The sequence below is a fragment of the Acanthochromis polyacanthus genome, chromosome 5, assembly GCF_021347895.1.
Source record: "Acanthochromis polyacanthus isolate Apoly-LR-REF ecotype Palm Island chromosome 5, KAUST_Apoly_ChrSc, whole genome shotgun sequence".
In the NCBI taxonomy this organism is placed as follows: domain Eukaryota; kingdom Metazoa; phylum Chordata; class Actinopteri; family Pomacentridae; genus Acanthochromis; species Acanthochromis polyacanthus.
The window spans coordinates 3,659,906-3,674,376 of NC_067117.1; the positions used below are offsets into that span (position 1 = coordinate 3,659,906).

Genomic DNA, 14,471 nt, shown 5'->3' on the forward strand with positions numbered 1-14,471 from the left:
GAGGATGTTTGGAGAACGTTGTCAGATAAACAGACCATGTAACAGCAAAGGAAGAACAAATCAGCATTAAAAACGTTTTCAAGATGTTCTCAAGGCCTCAAGGTATTTTTAGAAAACGTTCCTAGAATGTAAAATATGAACTAAAGTGGAAAATTTTACCTGCAAAGTTCTGAGGATGTTTTTGAGGAAACAAACCAGAAACATTCCCACAACGTTCCACAAACTATACGACGACAAAAGACGGAAAATCTCAAAGAAAACAACGTTAGAACCAAACATTTACAGAACGTCTTGGAGAACATATTACAACCTTTAACCACAACATTTAAGGAACTAAAAACAAACAGAAAAACAACATTTGAGTGAGTTCATGTTAACAACAGTAAAGTGGAGGTTAAATGTTCACAGAACAAACCAGGTTTGTGTCCAACTGTCAACAACATTTGAAGCAAACTTTAAAATCTCCTAAAAATCAACACAGATCAGCTGATTTCCATGAAGGCTTTGGATGAATAAAGTCATCAGAAGGTGGCGCTGGAGGACACATGACTGGAATAAACAGTAGAAGAAGAAGAAGCAGACAAAAGCAGCTGTTTGACAACTTCTAAAAAAAACCTCAAAGAAGAAGAAACAAATCAAACTTCTTCCATCCAGGAGAGAAAAACGCAGAGAAAAGTTCAGGAATGGTTTAAATGTGTAAAGTTTGATGATTGTTTTCTATCAGCAGGAATAAGAAACGTTTCATTCTGTATGAAGATGAAAGAAGTTTGTGTTGTTGTCGTCAGGCATGGTGCTGAACATCAGTTAAATTATATCCTTTCTTGCCTCCCTCTGGTGTTGAACCTGCAGGAAATGATTTTCACATTAAAATCTTGTCCAGACTGAACATTTTTCTCAGCTTTCATCAGAGTAAAGTCTCAGTTTGGTTCATTCTTTCTGCCTGTTGGTTTCCATCCACTAACTATGGATTTAACTGGACTAGATCAGAGCTTTTTCAAAGCTTCAATCACATTTAAACTCTGCACTGATTCAAAGATGAAAACATGGATGGAAAAGGTTGATGGTCAGTTTAGTTTAAAGGAAGAGTGATAAACTCTGATCTCTGAGGCTTCACAGATCAACCTTTGTTTTAGATGGAAACTCTGACAGGACTGTTGTCTGAACGTTACCGATCATCTGATAGAAAATGAGTTAAACTCACCTCCAGCTTTTTTTTGCAGCAACACCATGCAATGACTCCAACAGCAACTGTAAGAACAACTCCAACAACAATTCCAATCAGCAACTTTGTCCATGAACCATCTGAAACAAATCAGAAAAACTTGAAATGAGTTTCATGTAACAACAGCAAACGTCTCCAGAACATTATTGAGGACGTTCACATTGAAACCATGTAAAGTTGTGGTCTGCAGATTAAAGCAGCATCAGGACTCTCCAGACTCACTGACACTAACTGAGGCTTTGGTTCTGATGATGGAACTTCATTTACTTTAACTTAGTTTGAGCAGAGGCTACACAGCGGCGTACTGGTTAGCACGTTCGCCTTGCAGCTAGAAGATCCCCGGTTCAAATCCTGGCCTGGGATCTTTCTGCATGGAGTTTGCATGTTCTCCCTGTGCATGAGTGGGTTTTCTCCGGGTACTCCGGCTTCCTCCCACAGTCCAAAAATATGCTGAGGTTAATTGGTTACTCTAAATTGTCCGTAGGTGTGAATGTGTGTGTGATTGTGTGTCTGTATATGTAGCCCTGTGACAGACTGGTGACCTGTCCAGGGTGTCCCCTGCCGTCAGCTGGAATAGACTCCAGCACCCCCCATGACCCTAGTGAGGATAAAGCGGTGTATAGAGAATGGATGGATAGAAATCACACTGGCTAATTTAAACTCATTTCAGACTAATTTTGATTCATTCGGGATAATTTTGAGTCATTTCCAATGTTTATATTTCATTAGTTTTAGTTCCACAGCTTGAGTCTCTCATCATAAACACCAGACCTGCCGTCCTTCTGCCTCCATTCAGTCTCATCTAACATTTGTTTCTGATAAATATGGACGATTTTTAGCTGATTTAGACACATGTTGAGTCATGGAGGTCATTCTGGACGTTTTAATGGACTTTGAACACATTTAGAGATGTTTTTGGACAACCTTTGAGTCATTTACATTCAATTTTTTAACTCATCTTTTACAACTTTATCAATTTAGGGAGAATTATTGAGTCATTGTGGACAAGTTTGATTAATTTGGGATCATATTAAACTAATTTTGGACACATTAGTTCAGTTATTGAGGTATATTGAATCATTTTTGGGTCATGAACAGGTTTGTTGGTAATTTTATGTTTTGGAGATGTTTATTTCATTCGTCATGTTGGACTTTAAGGAAATGTTGGTTTAGTTCATTTCATTTTGAACTCATTCTGGACATGTTTCAGCTCATCTTGGACAAATTTTAAGTCATTTTAGATAAATTTGAACATTTTCAGTCATTTTTCCTCCTCAGTCATCAGATCAGTTTGTTAAACGTCTGATTCAGTTTCATTCCAAACATTTCAGATGATTCCTGTTAAATTCTGTGGAAAGCTGCAGGGAGCTCATGACAATCTCTTTGTTTTCTTCCACTCCTGCTTTCCCTCAATCTCTCCAACAGAACACAAAGTGAAGCTGATCCACTGAGATGGATCAACATTTAGTGGATGTGAGAGTCAAACTGGTGCTCTTCATCAGAGGTAGAGGAGGCAGCGCTCATCATCACTTTCAGCTGCTTCACTCTCTCTTCTGCTTTCAGCCTCAGACACACTTTCTTCTCTCATCACCTCCACTGCTGCTTTCACTTCCATTTTCTCTCCAAGTCTCAACCTCCACTTGGATTTCAGCTCACTTGTGTTTCTTTACAACCAACATCCTGCTGCATCCATCAAGACTTGAAGCTACATTTGCACCAACATGTTTGTCTTCTATGAAAAGCTCTGATCACAGCTTCATCTTATTCTGCAAACATATCAGATTATTACCAATTCCTCTGATTATATTATTAGATTTACTCACAGTTTTAGCTGCAGCTTCATTCAGAATCACAATAAAACACTCAGAAAACTCTTCTTAATGTGGTCTGAGAGTGTTTCCATGTTTCTGGTGTGACTCGGCTTCTTTAACGCTGCAGCTACACGCTAGGATTAATATTCATTCAGCTCTTTGTCGTCTTTTTCTATTTACAGCAAATAACATCTTCAGAGAGCTTCAGTAGATTTTTAGAGACACAGTTTGTTCTTTTCTTTTCATTTGTGGCTCAAAATCATCACAGATTGTGATGATTTTGTTTCTTCATGTGGTGTTTTTAAGCGTCTTCTCAGGATGAAGTTGCAGCAGTTCTTTTTAAAAATCTATGGCTGGGTTTGACTGAGAAGTTTGATCATTTATTGTGTGCATGTTGTTCCTTTGTGTGTCTTTTCCCTCCTTTTATCTCTGCAGATTCATGAAGGTTTAGTTTGACTCTTCAGTTTGTACAGATGTTTGGGTTCAGTCTGAACACATGGAAACATCTTTAAAGGTAAGAAAACATGAAAAATATGAATTATATGAACGTAAAATAGAAAGAGGAAGAATCTCACCAGTGATCTTCACACGAATCTCATCATAAAGTTCATCGTCCTTCTTCCCCTCTGTGGTCACACAGCGATAGTAGTCGGTCATTGTCACAGTAGCCCAGAGAATAATGGAGTTTTCTGTCTTCTGTTCTTCAGAACGAACATCTTGTCCAGTGCTGTCCTTCCAGAAAACTTTGGTTTGTGGAGAAGGATCTTGAACAACGCACTGAAGCAAAACTCCATCTTTTGTTTCATTAATTTCTTTGGCATTTGGTTTTGAAGCTCCACCTGTAAACATCAATAAAAACTTCTAAGGAACATGTCAGGATCAGACTTTTGCTGCGATTATGGATGTTTTCTCTTCACTCCTTTATGTGGATTACAAATGGAAGAAGGATGAAAAACAAGAGAAAAAAGCTGGAGATTAAAAGAAGAACTGGAATACTTCAAATTAAATGAAGACAGACAAAGGCAGTGTGTAAAATCTGCTGTTTAAAACTGTCCTACCATGGAGGAACAACAAGCAGGAAAAGTCTCCTGAATGCTGCTTTTTATCGTAGAAAGCTGGAGTTAGCGTCACCAATGACTTGTGTAGTCGACTGTCTCCATGATGAAGCTCAGACAGAAACTGTTGCTCATGATAAAAGAAAATTCATTCGCTTTTAAACCAGCCCAATATTTAAATTAACTTTAGGATCAACGCAGGGAAGCGACTGGTTGCTGAGTCTAACAGTAGAATTTGTCCATTGGAGCATCTCCAGACATCGCAGACGTCAACATCTTCCACCCCCAAATACACCCAGCAGACCTTCATTTACAAAAACCAGCAACAGAGAAAGAAAGAGACAACGGATCCCATGGTGGATTTCATTTCCATGGACATGAGAGCCTTTAGTGTGGTAGAAGGTGACGGCTTCAGAAATTTAACTAAACTCTGGAGGACACGGTCCCCAAACACAGCATTGAGGAAAATGTCCAAACTCTTCTAGAAAACTTCACTGAGTTTTACGGCACACATCTGGACATCAGTGAGGATGGAGGAGGACATGGCTGTCACTTTTTTATTTATTTATTTATTTCAAACTTGGATCAAAATAAAAACAATACATACATATATGTATAATTTATACATATACAACAAAATAAAATAAAATTGTAGCTATGACATCTTCTTTTTTTTTGTACTACCAATAATCAATTTCATAACGAGATTTTGTCCGAAAAAGGGTGTAGGAAGAAGTAAAAGAACTTATCTAGTCCCACCCCTTATTCCTTATCAAAACGCATCACTAAATTCACCCTGAAACACTGTTCAGGTCATGGCCAGTCATTAGTTAACAAAACAAAACAAAAACAGCAGCGAAATCAAAAGAATAACAGCATAAAATACAAAAAAACAGAACAAAAAAATAAACAACATCACAGGATACACAACACCCCTGATGTTACTGATTTTACCCGTTTTCTATTCTCTTTCCATTCTATATCTGTTTAATATTTCTGTTTTAAAGCTGTATTTCAGTCTACCTATTGTTTTACACAATTTCAGTTCATCACTGCAGCTGTTCCATAATGTAACTCCTTTTACTGAGACACAGTGAAGTTTCATAGTGGTTCTGACTGGTTGTTTTTTGAACATAAAAATTCCTCTGAGATGATATTTGCCTACTCTCAATTGAAAACTTCATAACTGATGGAGAAAATACCAGAGCTTCAGCTACACATACTTATGGTCACTCCATTTCCCACCGTTATCCACAGTTCTTCTATCTTTTATGATGTGCTACTGTCTCCAGATCCCCTCTTTTTGTTGACCACACTCCTTGATTCAGTTCCCCTTCTGTTCTGTTGTCTTACCCTCAGTCTCTGATCAGCAACCAGACAGAAATTAACCTCTATCCACCTTGGTAGTTCCATACAGCCCCTCCCTACCCTTTGATCCGTCCTCTGACATTCCTACAAAATGTGGACCCTGAAAACACTCCGGGTCCACTTCCCTCTGCAGATCTAAACTCTGTGTGGAGAAATCCACCGTATGACCGGAAACACCAATAAAACACACCACTACAGCAAACTTCCAAGGACCAACAGTCACATTTCTTCAACACAACTCATGAGAGGGAACTCCGTGACTTTGTGCTGGAAGATAAAAAAACGGAGGCGAGTCGTACCGGGTTTAACAGATCCCAGAAGGGTTTAGGTCCAGAATACATCTGTGATGTGTTCAGAGAATATAAACCCAGCAGGACTCTTAGATCCAAGACTCAGGTCAGCTAGTCCAGACCAGAGTCCAGACTAAACATGGAGAAGCAGCATTTAGTGGAACAAACTGCCAGTGGAGATTCAACTTCCACCAAATGTAGACGCTTTTAAATCCAGCTTAAAAACATTTCTTTTCTCACCGTCTATGCATGAAATCTGCACGGCATCGTTTAACTCTCTGCTCCTCACTGTGATGCTCTTAATGTTTCATGTAAAGCACTTTGAATTGTCCTGAACATGAAATAAACCTGCCTTAACCCTCCTGTTTCTTCATTTACCAAAAAATATTGTTTCCTTGTCTGAAAAAAATCAAAAAATTCAGCAAAAAAAAAATCCCCAAAATTTCAGAAAACTTGCAAAACCTTCAGGAAGAAAATTACAATAATTCCTTAAAAGTTTGATTTTAAAAAAATTTCCCAAACATGGATAGAAAATTCTTGTAAATTAGGGCTGGCCTGAGTAACAGTTTCTGGGGACTGGATATTTGGCCCTGATTAATGACGAAAATCCGAATATTCGGTCTGCTCCGTAACGTCCGATGGGGGGAGGGGAGTATCCGGATCTCAAAATAATATTCGGATACCACCGTCACGACCCATTATTCGGGGCCAGCCTTATTGTAAATATTTTCAAAAAATGAGTAAAAATCTTCCCAAAAAAATCTTAAAAATATCTAAAGTGATTACATTTATATCAGTAAAATTCTGATATTTTCCTTAAGAACATTCACATCAAAATCAACCAAAATCCAGCGAATTTCGCTGGATTTTGGTTGATTTTTATGTGAATGTTCTTAAGAAACATTATCAATATATGTTTTTTCCACCAAAAATGTTCAAAAATTCCCCAAAATGTTGAAATGTGGACATCAGAAGTTTCACTGTGATTTTTTTTCTTTTTTCCACATTTTCAAACTTTAAAACGGGTCAATCTGACCCACAGGACGACACGAGGGTTAAACAGGAGAAGCAGCGGAGACGTTTAATATTCCACAGTTAAAAAGAGTCTCCGTTGTTCACGCCAGCAACATGAAGCTGAGCACCGAGACGCCGGCCAGAGAAGCAGAAAAACGGCTCCGGGTACGAGGGCTCTGCTACGTTACAGCTGTGCACAGATACAGCTTTAAAACAGGAGCCCATACCACGCTCAGCTGCTGCTGCTCCTCATCTTGTTGGACACTTCAAAGAAAGAGCAAAGACTCCAACAGGACCTGACAGCAGACCAGAGGAAGCTCAGGAGGAAACACGAGCTCTGGAGCCTCTAAGAACACCCACACCACTGTTCTCAGGAGGACAATCTGGATCATCTCTGACCTGAAGAAACACCACCTGTCCCTGAGGAGGAGGACAGTCCTGCCATGGCAGAGATGAAGGAGACGCTGATAGAGGAGATGGACAGCAGATGGAAGCTGACAGCAGCTTTTAGCTCCATCCTCTGCACTGGACCAGCCTTCAAACAGCTCAGATTCCTCCACAACCAGAACCAGGATCTGCTCCACACTGAAGACTGACTCATATATTATTATTACCTAAAGTCAATCTAATTCTATATTTACTTGTTTATTTATTCAGACACCAACTGCTCTATCTGGAACCACCCGTTTGATTTGAGGTTTTTCTCTTCAGACCAGCCCTAAAGTTTAGTAACTGATCATCAAACAGGATTTCTAAATCCCATCACAACATGAACACATTTACTCTGATCGATTTCACACAAGTTTTAAGTCACACTGGATCATGTTGGACAAACTTTAAGTCATTTTGCACAATTTTGGACACATTTTTAGTCACTTTGGACAAATTTTAGGTGATTTTCAACAAATTATTGACAATTTTCAAGTCATTTTGGACAAATTCTCGACAATATTTCAGTCATTTTTGACAATTTCAAACTAATTCTACATCACATTGTGTAATATGAGACAATTTGGAGACATTCTGGAGACATTTTAAATCATTTCGGACAAATTTTAGGTCATTTTCTACAAATTTTGGATAATTTTCAAGTCATTTGGGGCCATTTCTAAGTCATCCTGGACAAATTTTCGACAATGTTTAAGTCATATTGTACAATTTCAAACTAATTTTATGTCACACTGTGTACCATTAGATAATTTTAAGACATTTTGCACAATTTTGGACACATTTTTAGTCATTGTGGACAAATTTTGGACAATTTTAAGTCATTCTGAGCAAATTTGACAATTTTTAAGTCATACTGTACAATTTTAAGTCATTGTGGACAAATTTTCGACAATTTTTAAGTTACATTCTACAATTTCAAACTAATTTTACGTCACACTGTACAATGTTGGACAATTTCAAGACATTTTGGACACATTTTAAGTCACAACATGAACTCATTCACTCTGATCAGGTTTGTTTCTGGAGCTATAAAAAAACATCTTCAAATGAAATCGGGTGAAATCTGTTGTCCGACACGTCAACAATATTTAATAAACACTAAAGTAGAATATAATCTGTTGTTGTTTTCTTTGTTCTCACAATCAGGTCCGTCTGTTTCATCATCACATATTAAACACTGACAACTTTATTTACAAGGAGCTTTATGAAAAACAGAAACAACTAAAGGTTTTTAAAAAGCACATTAAACTAAAAAGAGCAGCAATAAAGTCCACAGAAACGTGTGACATGTATGTTTGTGTTTTATCATCCTGTAGCTCACTGTTCATCTTTATTTAACCTCATTTATCTGCTTTATGTTTGTTTGTTCACATTTTATTCCTGATATTTAAAGAACCCTTTTAAAACTCCACATCTCTGTTATACTTAGATTAAACTATCCACCAATATTTGAGTTTTTATCACAGAAAATGATGCAGAGATCTCAGATAAGAACAGAAATTTAAGGAAATAAATGTGGAAAACTGGAGATGAAACATGAAACACTTCTGCTTTGATTAACGTCACTTTTACAGATTAATAAACACATTCTGGTTCAAACTTTTCTCTGCTTTTATTTATTTAATAAATGATCTTTAAGTCCTATATTTAATCTGTTTCTGTTTTAATATTCTTACAGTGTTTTTATTTATTTTTATTCATTTTATTTCTCTGTATAAAGAACTTTTAACCTCCTTTATGCGTGAAATGTGTTTTATAAATGAATTTTTCTTGACCTGCTGCTCAGATTCTCACTTTTATTCTCATTTATCAGCTCAGTTTTAGAGAAATGTTGAGTCTCTGACGGATTTTAAATTCCTCCTCATCAGGTTCTTTTGCTCCTTCAGCTGCTGATGAATCCGTGGAAATATTTTTACTGCTTTTCTGTGTCACATAAACTCAGCTGACAGTTTCCATCCACTTGTTTGTGTTCTTGAAGCTCCTCATGGATCTAAAGCTGCTGCTCAAAGGAACAGACTCAGCTGAAGAACTTCAACGTCTCCAGGATGGATTTTCTTTTCTGGCTTCACTAAACTAAACCTGAACATGAAGCTGGGATCCAGTGGCTCATTTAAGCACACTTTATAAAGCTGTTCATGTTAAAGAAGGCGGCAGCAGAGGAGCAAACATTAACGGCTTTAGAGACGCACATTTCTGACCACAACAACAAACTAGAACCACAAAACCAACATGAGGAGTTTAAACACAATTCAGGCTGAAAGCAGCAAAAACATCAATGAAAGATGAAAAATAAACTTTGGTTTAAAATTCTTCTTATTCAAGGATTAAATGATCATCATGAAACAGCAGATAGTTTAAAGAGATTCCAGATGTTTTCTCTGAAAGTCAGAACAGAATCAGACTGGAATTGAGCATCATGTATGTTTGGATCAGAAAGTCCAGAATGAATGAGATGAATTCAGACTGAACACGCTTCATTTAACTCGTTTACACTAAATGTGACTGATGGAGTTTTTCTGTCTGTTTATTCACCAACTTCTTCTCTGGATTCAAAACATTCAACTGTTGGTTTTTCTCATTTCAGAATTTATCCTCGAGTGTTTCATTCTGGACCAAATTCTTTGTTCAATCTAAGCATGAAATTACATTTTAAAAACTAGAACCATGTTTAATAAATACAATTATTTAAGATTAAAATAATACTCACCATTCAAACGCACAAAGATTGTGTTATTAATCTGATGGTTGATTTCCTTCTGTGTGGCCACACAGGTGTAGTTGTCAGTCTTGGTCACAGTAATACGGAGGACGGTGTCATACTTGTTTCCTGTTGTTTTTGTGGCCTTTGATTCATCACCACGAAGAGTCGTTCCATCACTGTCCATCCAGACAACTTCAGGTTTTGGAGAAGCACCTCGAACGACACACCGAAGCAGCGCTGAGGTCTGCGTTTCTTCAAGATTTGTGACAGATGGCTCTGGAGATGCACCTGTGAATACAAACATCAGTTTATATGACACAATTACAACATTTGTGACACAGTCACATGCTCCTTGTTAACTCTGCTCTGACAGTAAATGTAGATTTCTGTGTTAAAGAGGAGATAAAAGCAAAGTGTAATCTTAACTACACCTCTCACCATTGTTTGACAGAATTATAATGTAAAGTTTTACATGAAAACAGTATTTCTGACTCAAATAAAGACATTTAAACAGTGAACAAGGTTGACACAAGTCACATTTTTGCTAAAGTGAAAAATTACAGAGATAACTTGACTAATCCCAAAGTTAAACTCCAGACTTACAGCATTCAGTTTATAGAAATCAAACACAAAAACATTGAAGGCTGAACTAAAGAGATAAATAAATAGAAGCTACAGAATGCGTCCTAAAAGAAAAATAATGGCTCTTAATCCTTGTAAGGGATTCAAAGAAAAACACATGGAAATGCTATTTAAAAATGTGTGACAAAACACAGAAAACTGAACACATTAAAGCATGTACATTAGTTCAATCCTCATATTTGAACATGGTGCCCAAATGGAAAATATATAATCAAATGACAGGAATTATAACCTGCTATACAATAAAATTTGATGAAATATCTATTTTTCTTTTAATGTCAGAATTGCATTTTACATTACTGTGAGCAGAATAAATATCAGAAAGGTTTGTAGTAATTAATATTAAACATTTAACAAACTACAGTTCCCAAAATAATCATAAATTTGAATACACATCTCTAAAAGTAAGCAAAGAACTTTAAACAAAGTAGTAGACATGACAGATTAATATTTATATCAGTGGGTTTAATTTAAATAGAGTTTTGAATAGCTGCAAGATGTGATTAAAGAACTTTAAATAAACTTTCTGGTCACTTGTTTAATAATATAATGATGTTCAAACCTTCTGTATGATGTAAACTGGACCAAATGTGAGAGATCCGATGTGTGAATGTGTTTAACTGTCAGTGATGAATCTCATCACATCCAGGAGAGATGTAAACATCAGAACCAGGACTCACCTTCTATCTTTTCGTCTGATCTGTCTTTTAAGATAGGACCTAAAGGAGAAAAGAAAACACATGTTAGAGCTGTTTGTGAGATATTATCAACTTGGCAGACAGTTAAAACTGGAGAAAGAAACTCAGAAGTGTTTATTAAACATATTTTTTATAATCAAGAATTACAAAAATGAGCCAAAGTCACAGTTTTATAAGTGTCTCATGGAAGAACTCACCAACAGTCAGACTGATGGTCGATTTGATTTCTTTCTGAACAGTTGCGTGATAACACGTGTAGGTTCCACTGTCTGATGTTTTTGCTTTTGTGATCTTTATGGAGGCGTTACCGAACTGGAGCTGGTCAGGAAAATGAAAGACCCGACCTCTGAACTCTGGACCTGGATCTGTGTCTCCACCAGAGTACCAGAAAACCTCCTCATTGCTTTGATCCACATCTTTCTTCCAGGCAAACGGCTCATTCTTAATGTTTGTACTGAAGGAACAGTCCAGAATGGCTTCATCGTCTTCCTTCACCTGGATCTTAATGACAGCTGAAAGACAAAAACGTGGATTAATCAGTGATGAGGACACAAAGAAAGTCAGGAAACACAGTTTACATGAGGTCTGAAACAGCAGTTTATGAGCAGCTCAGTGAGCAGACTGAATTCTGTCTTTATTTCTGGTTCTGTTTCATGTTTGTTCAGACATATTATTAGCATATTTAGCATTAAGCTAACACCAGTACAAGTTTCAGAGTTTTATTAAGTTTGCATCTGTTTTTAATAGACTGGATTACATGACTGTGTGTGAGTGTGAGTGTGCATTATATCATACTGCAGTGTTTTCTGATAGGACTTTACAACTTATTATACATTAACTGATCAGGAACACGAAGGTCCTGCATGTCTAATCATGTCGATCAGCTGTAGTACCTGCTACTTCCACCAGGTGGACTCATTAAAACTTCACTCACCAACTCCTGTGGTCAGATGAAACTAAAACTGAGCTGTTTGCTCACAATGATCACAAATATGTTTGGAGGAGAGAAGGTGAGGCCTTTAACCCCAACAACACTCAACCTACTGTCCAGCATGGTGGTGGCAGTATCATGCTCTGTGAAACTGGAGCTTTACACAAAGTGAATGGACCAATGAAGAAGGAGGATTACCTCCACATTCTTCAGGAAAACCTCAAACCATCATCAGAAGGTTGATCTTGGACACAGTTGAATGTTTCAACAAGACAATGAGCCCAAACACATCAAAATGATCTGAAAGGCTTCAATCAGGCTAGAATTAGCTTGTAGACGGCCACCAAAAGCAGCTAACTGAGGAGAAAACGGCCAAAGGACATTTAACCAAACATTACAACTGCTGGATGTATATTTTTGACCAGCAGATTCTCTTCTATTTCCAGACCTACAATAAATATATGAAAGATTAAAAACAGTTTTGGTGACAAACACAGATGTTTATCAATGATTCCATCCCAGAAAAGATGAAAAACAAACAAACTGTGACTCTCTCTCCTCCTTTCCACTGTTCCACACAGAGCTGTGTCTTTAAGGAGCCTCTCTAGGAGGATTGAACCAGTCTACATGGAGGATTTTTACCTCAGCAAAGCAGTGAAATGTGCCTCCTACATTAAAGCTTTCACTAATATGACAGTGAGTCTCAGACACAGTGAAGGTTCCACCTAAACAACTGGGTTCCACATCGTTCACATCGAGCTCAATGTGCGGATTGTTGCTTTTTCAAACGCAGCTCAGCGCTGACAGACAGCTAAGAGACACTAAAGCAGCACAACAACTAGTCTGTCACATCATCACACTGTCACTTTTCTTACCGCTTTGTCCGCACAGAGTGAGCAGGAAGATCCAGACGAGCTGAAGGAGCTTCATGTTGGTCCGAGTCCTCCGAGGATTCAGCAGCAGCATCAGAGCACACAGCGTTTAGAAGCAGCAGAACCACACCTTCTACCGCTTCCTCACTCCTTCATCATCATCCCTCCTTCTTTTACTGCGCAGCACTTTCGTTTTCTGCTGCATCATTTCCTCACAAACTCGATCGTCGTTTTACTCCGACTGTGTGTCTGATAAACTGTCTGAGGCTCAGAATCCAAGAAAACACCACAACTGCTTTATTTTACTGACTCACTGAAAAAAATCACCTCCAACAGCTGACTGACATTTTACACACTTCCCCTGCTCACTTAAATGACTGTCAATAGGTAAATATCAGGAATAAATATGAATTTAAATAATTTTTGATGGAAATAAAAATGATTTTAATTCCATGTTCACCATAAAAAGACCAAAACTATAAATCAACACAACAGTCTATTTACAAACTATTTACAGTGTTTTAGTGTAAAATGACTCCATCTATACAGTATTTGTTTAATCATCACAACAAAAAAGACCAAAATAAGCTGCAATAAATCCTCATCAAACATCTGTATTTCTATAAATTGTTCTTTTTCAACATTTGACTGCAGAGTTTCACTATTTCTGTATTTAAATCTGCTAAAGCACATTATTTTAAAGAAAAATCCACATATTCAGTATTAAAAATTGCAAATATTTTTACTGTCATTTTACAGAATTACATTTTATTTTGTGAAATATTGCAAAATATCGTTTCCCCACCAGATGTTGTCAAATTTCCAGAAGACCTTTAATAATAAATTCATGAAAGAACCAAAATACTGATTGTTTCATGGGACAAAGACTTTTGGGACACCTCTTGCTGAAAACCTAAAAAGACCAAAATAAGCTGCAATAAATCCTCATCAAACCAGCTGTGATTGTGTCTCTGATTAATGTCGTCTACAAACATGTGAGTGTTGGTTTGAAACAACAGATGAGATTAAAATCAGACATTAGATCAGAGATTCAGAAGTCACGATTCCTGCTGTAGAACAAAAAGATTAGTCCTGAATTCAGAGGAAGCAGACTGGTTTCATTCAGGACATTTGTCTTTATCTACTTAGAAACACATTAACCAACTTCAAGTCTCTGCACTGGTTACCTGTCACCTTTACAGCTGCTTTTAAATCCATTTATTGCTTCATAAAGTTCTTAAAGGTCATTTATCTGCATTTTAATAACAGATAATGGATCTCATTTGATCTCATTTTTATCTCATCTGCTGTTTCATTTCATGTGTTGTTTATCAAAGTGTTTTCTTACTTCATCTCTGTGTTTTACAGTCCTTCATCTAGAACATGATGTTGTTTCTATTGTTTTATTGACATTTTA

At 37.1% G+C, this 14,471-nt stretch overlaps 3 protein-coding genes across 17 annotated transcripts in view; 1 reads left to right on the forward strand and 2 right to left on the reverse strand.

Annotated features, from left to right (window-relative positions):
- LOC127533914 (CD276 antigen homolog) overlaps positions 1-14,471 on the forward strand; it is a 244,219-nt gene that overhangs the window by 42,065 nt on the left and 187,683 nt on the right. The window lies entirely within an intron of this gene.
- LOC110971348 (CD276 antigen-like) overlaps positions 1-14,471 on the reverse strand; it is a 66,010-nt gene that overhangs the window by 36,414 nt on the left and 15,125 nt on the right. The gene's annotated exons all lie outside the window — the stretch shown is intronic.
- LOC110971973 (butyrophilin-like protein 2) overlaps positions 1-14,471 on the reverse strand; it is a 53,317-nt gene that overhangs the window by 23,940 nt on the left and 14,906 nt on the right. For 2 of the 15 annotated variants that reach the window (XM_051947928.1, XM_051947924.1), the window contains 4 exons: positions 9,918-10,199; positions 3,609-3,872; positions 1,202-1,302; positions 366-843 (listed from right to left, as the gene is read on the reverse strand). The exons of 4 other annotated variants lie outside the window; for them this stretch is intronic. In XM_051947928.1, coding sequence (XP_051803888.1) covers positions 805-843; positions 1,202-1,302; positions 3,609-3,872; positions 9,918-10,199 — 686 coding nt within the window. In that variant the 3' untranslated portion in view covers positions 366-804. Of the gene's footprint in view, positions 1-159; positions 844-1,201; positions 1,303-3,608; positions 3,873-9,917; positions 10,200-11,233; positions 11,273-11,448; positions 11,764-13,057; positions 13,435-14,471 lie in introns of those variants that run through there. 9 more of the 15 variants (XM_051947919.1, XR_007941797.1, XM_051947921.1 and 6 more) reach the window with 9 other exon arrangements.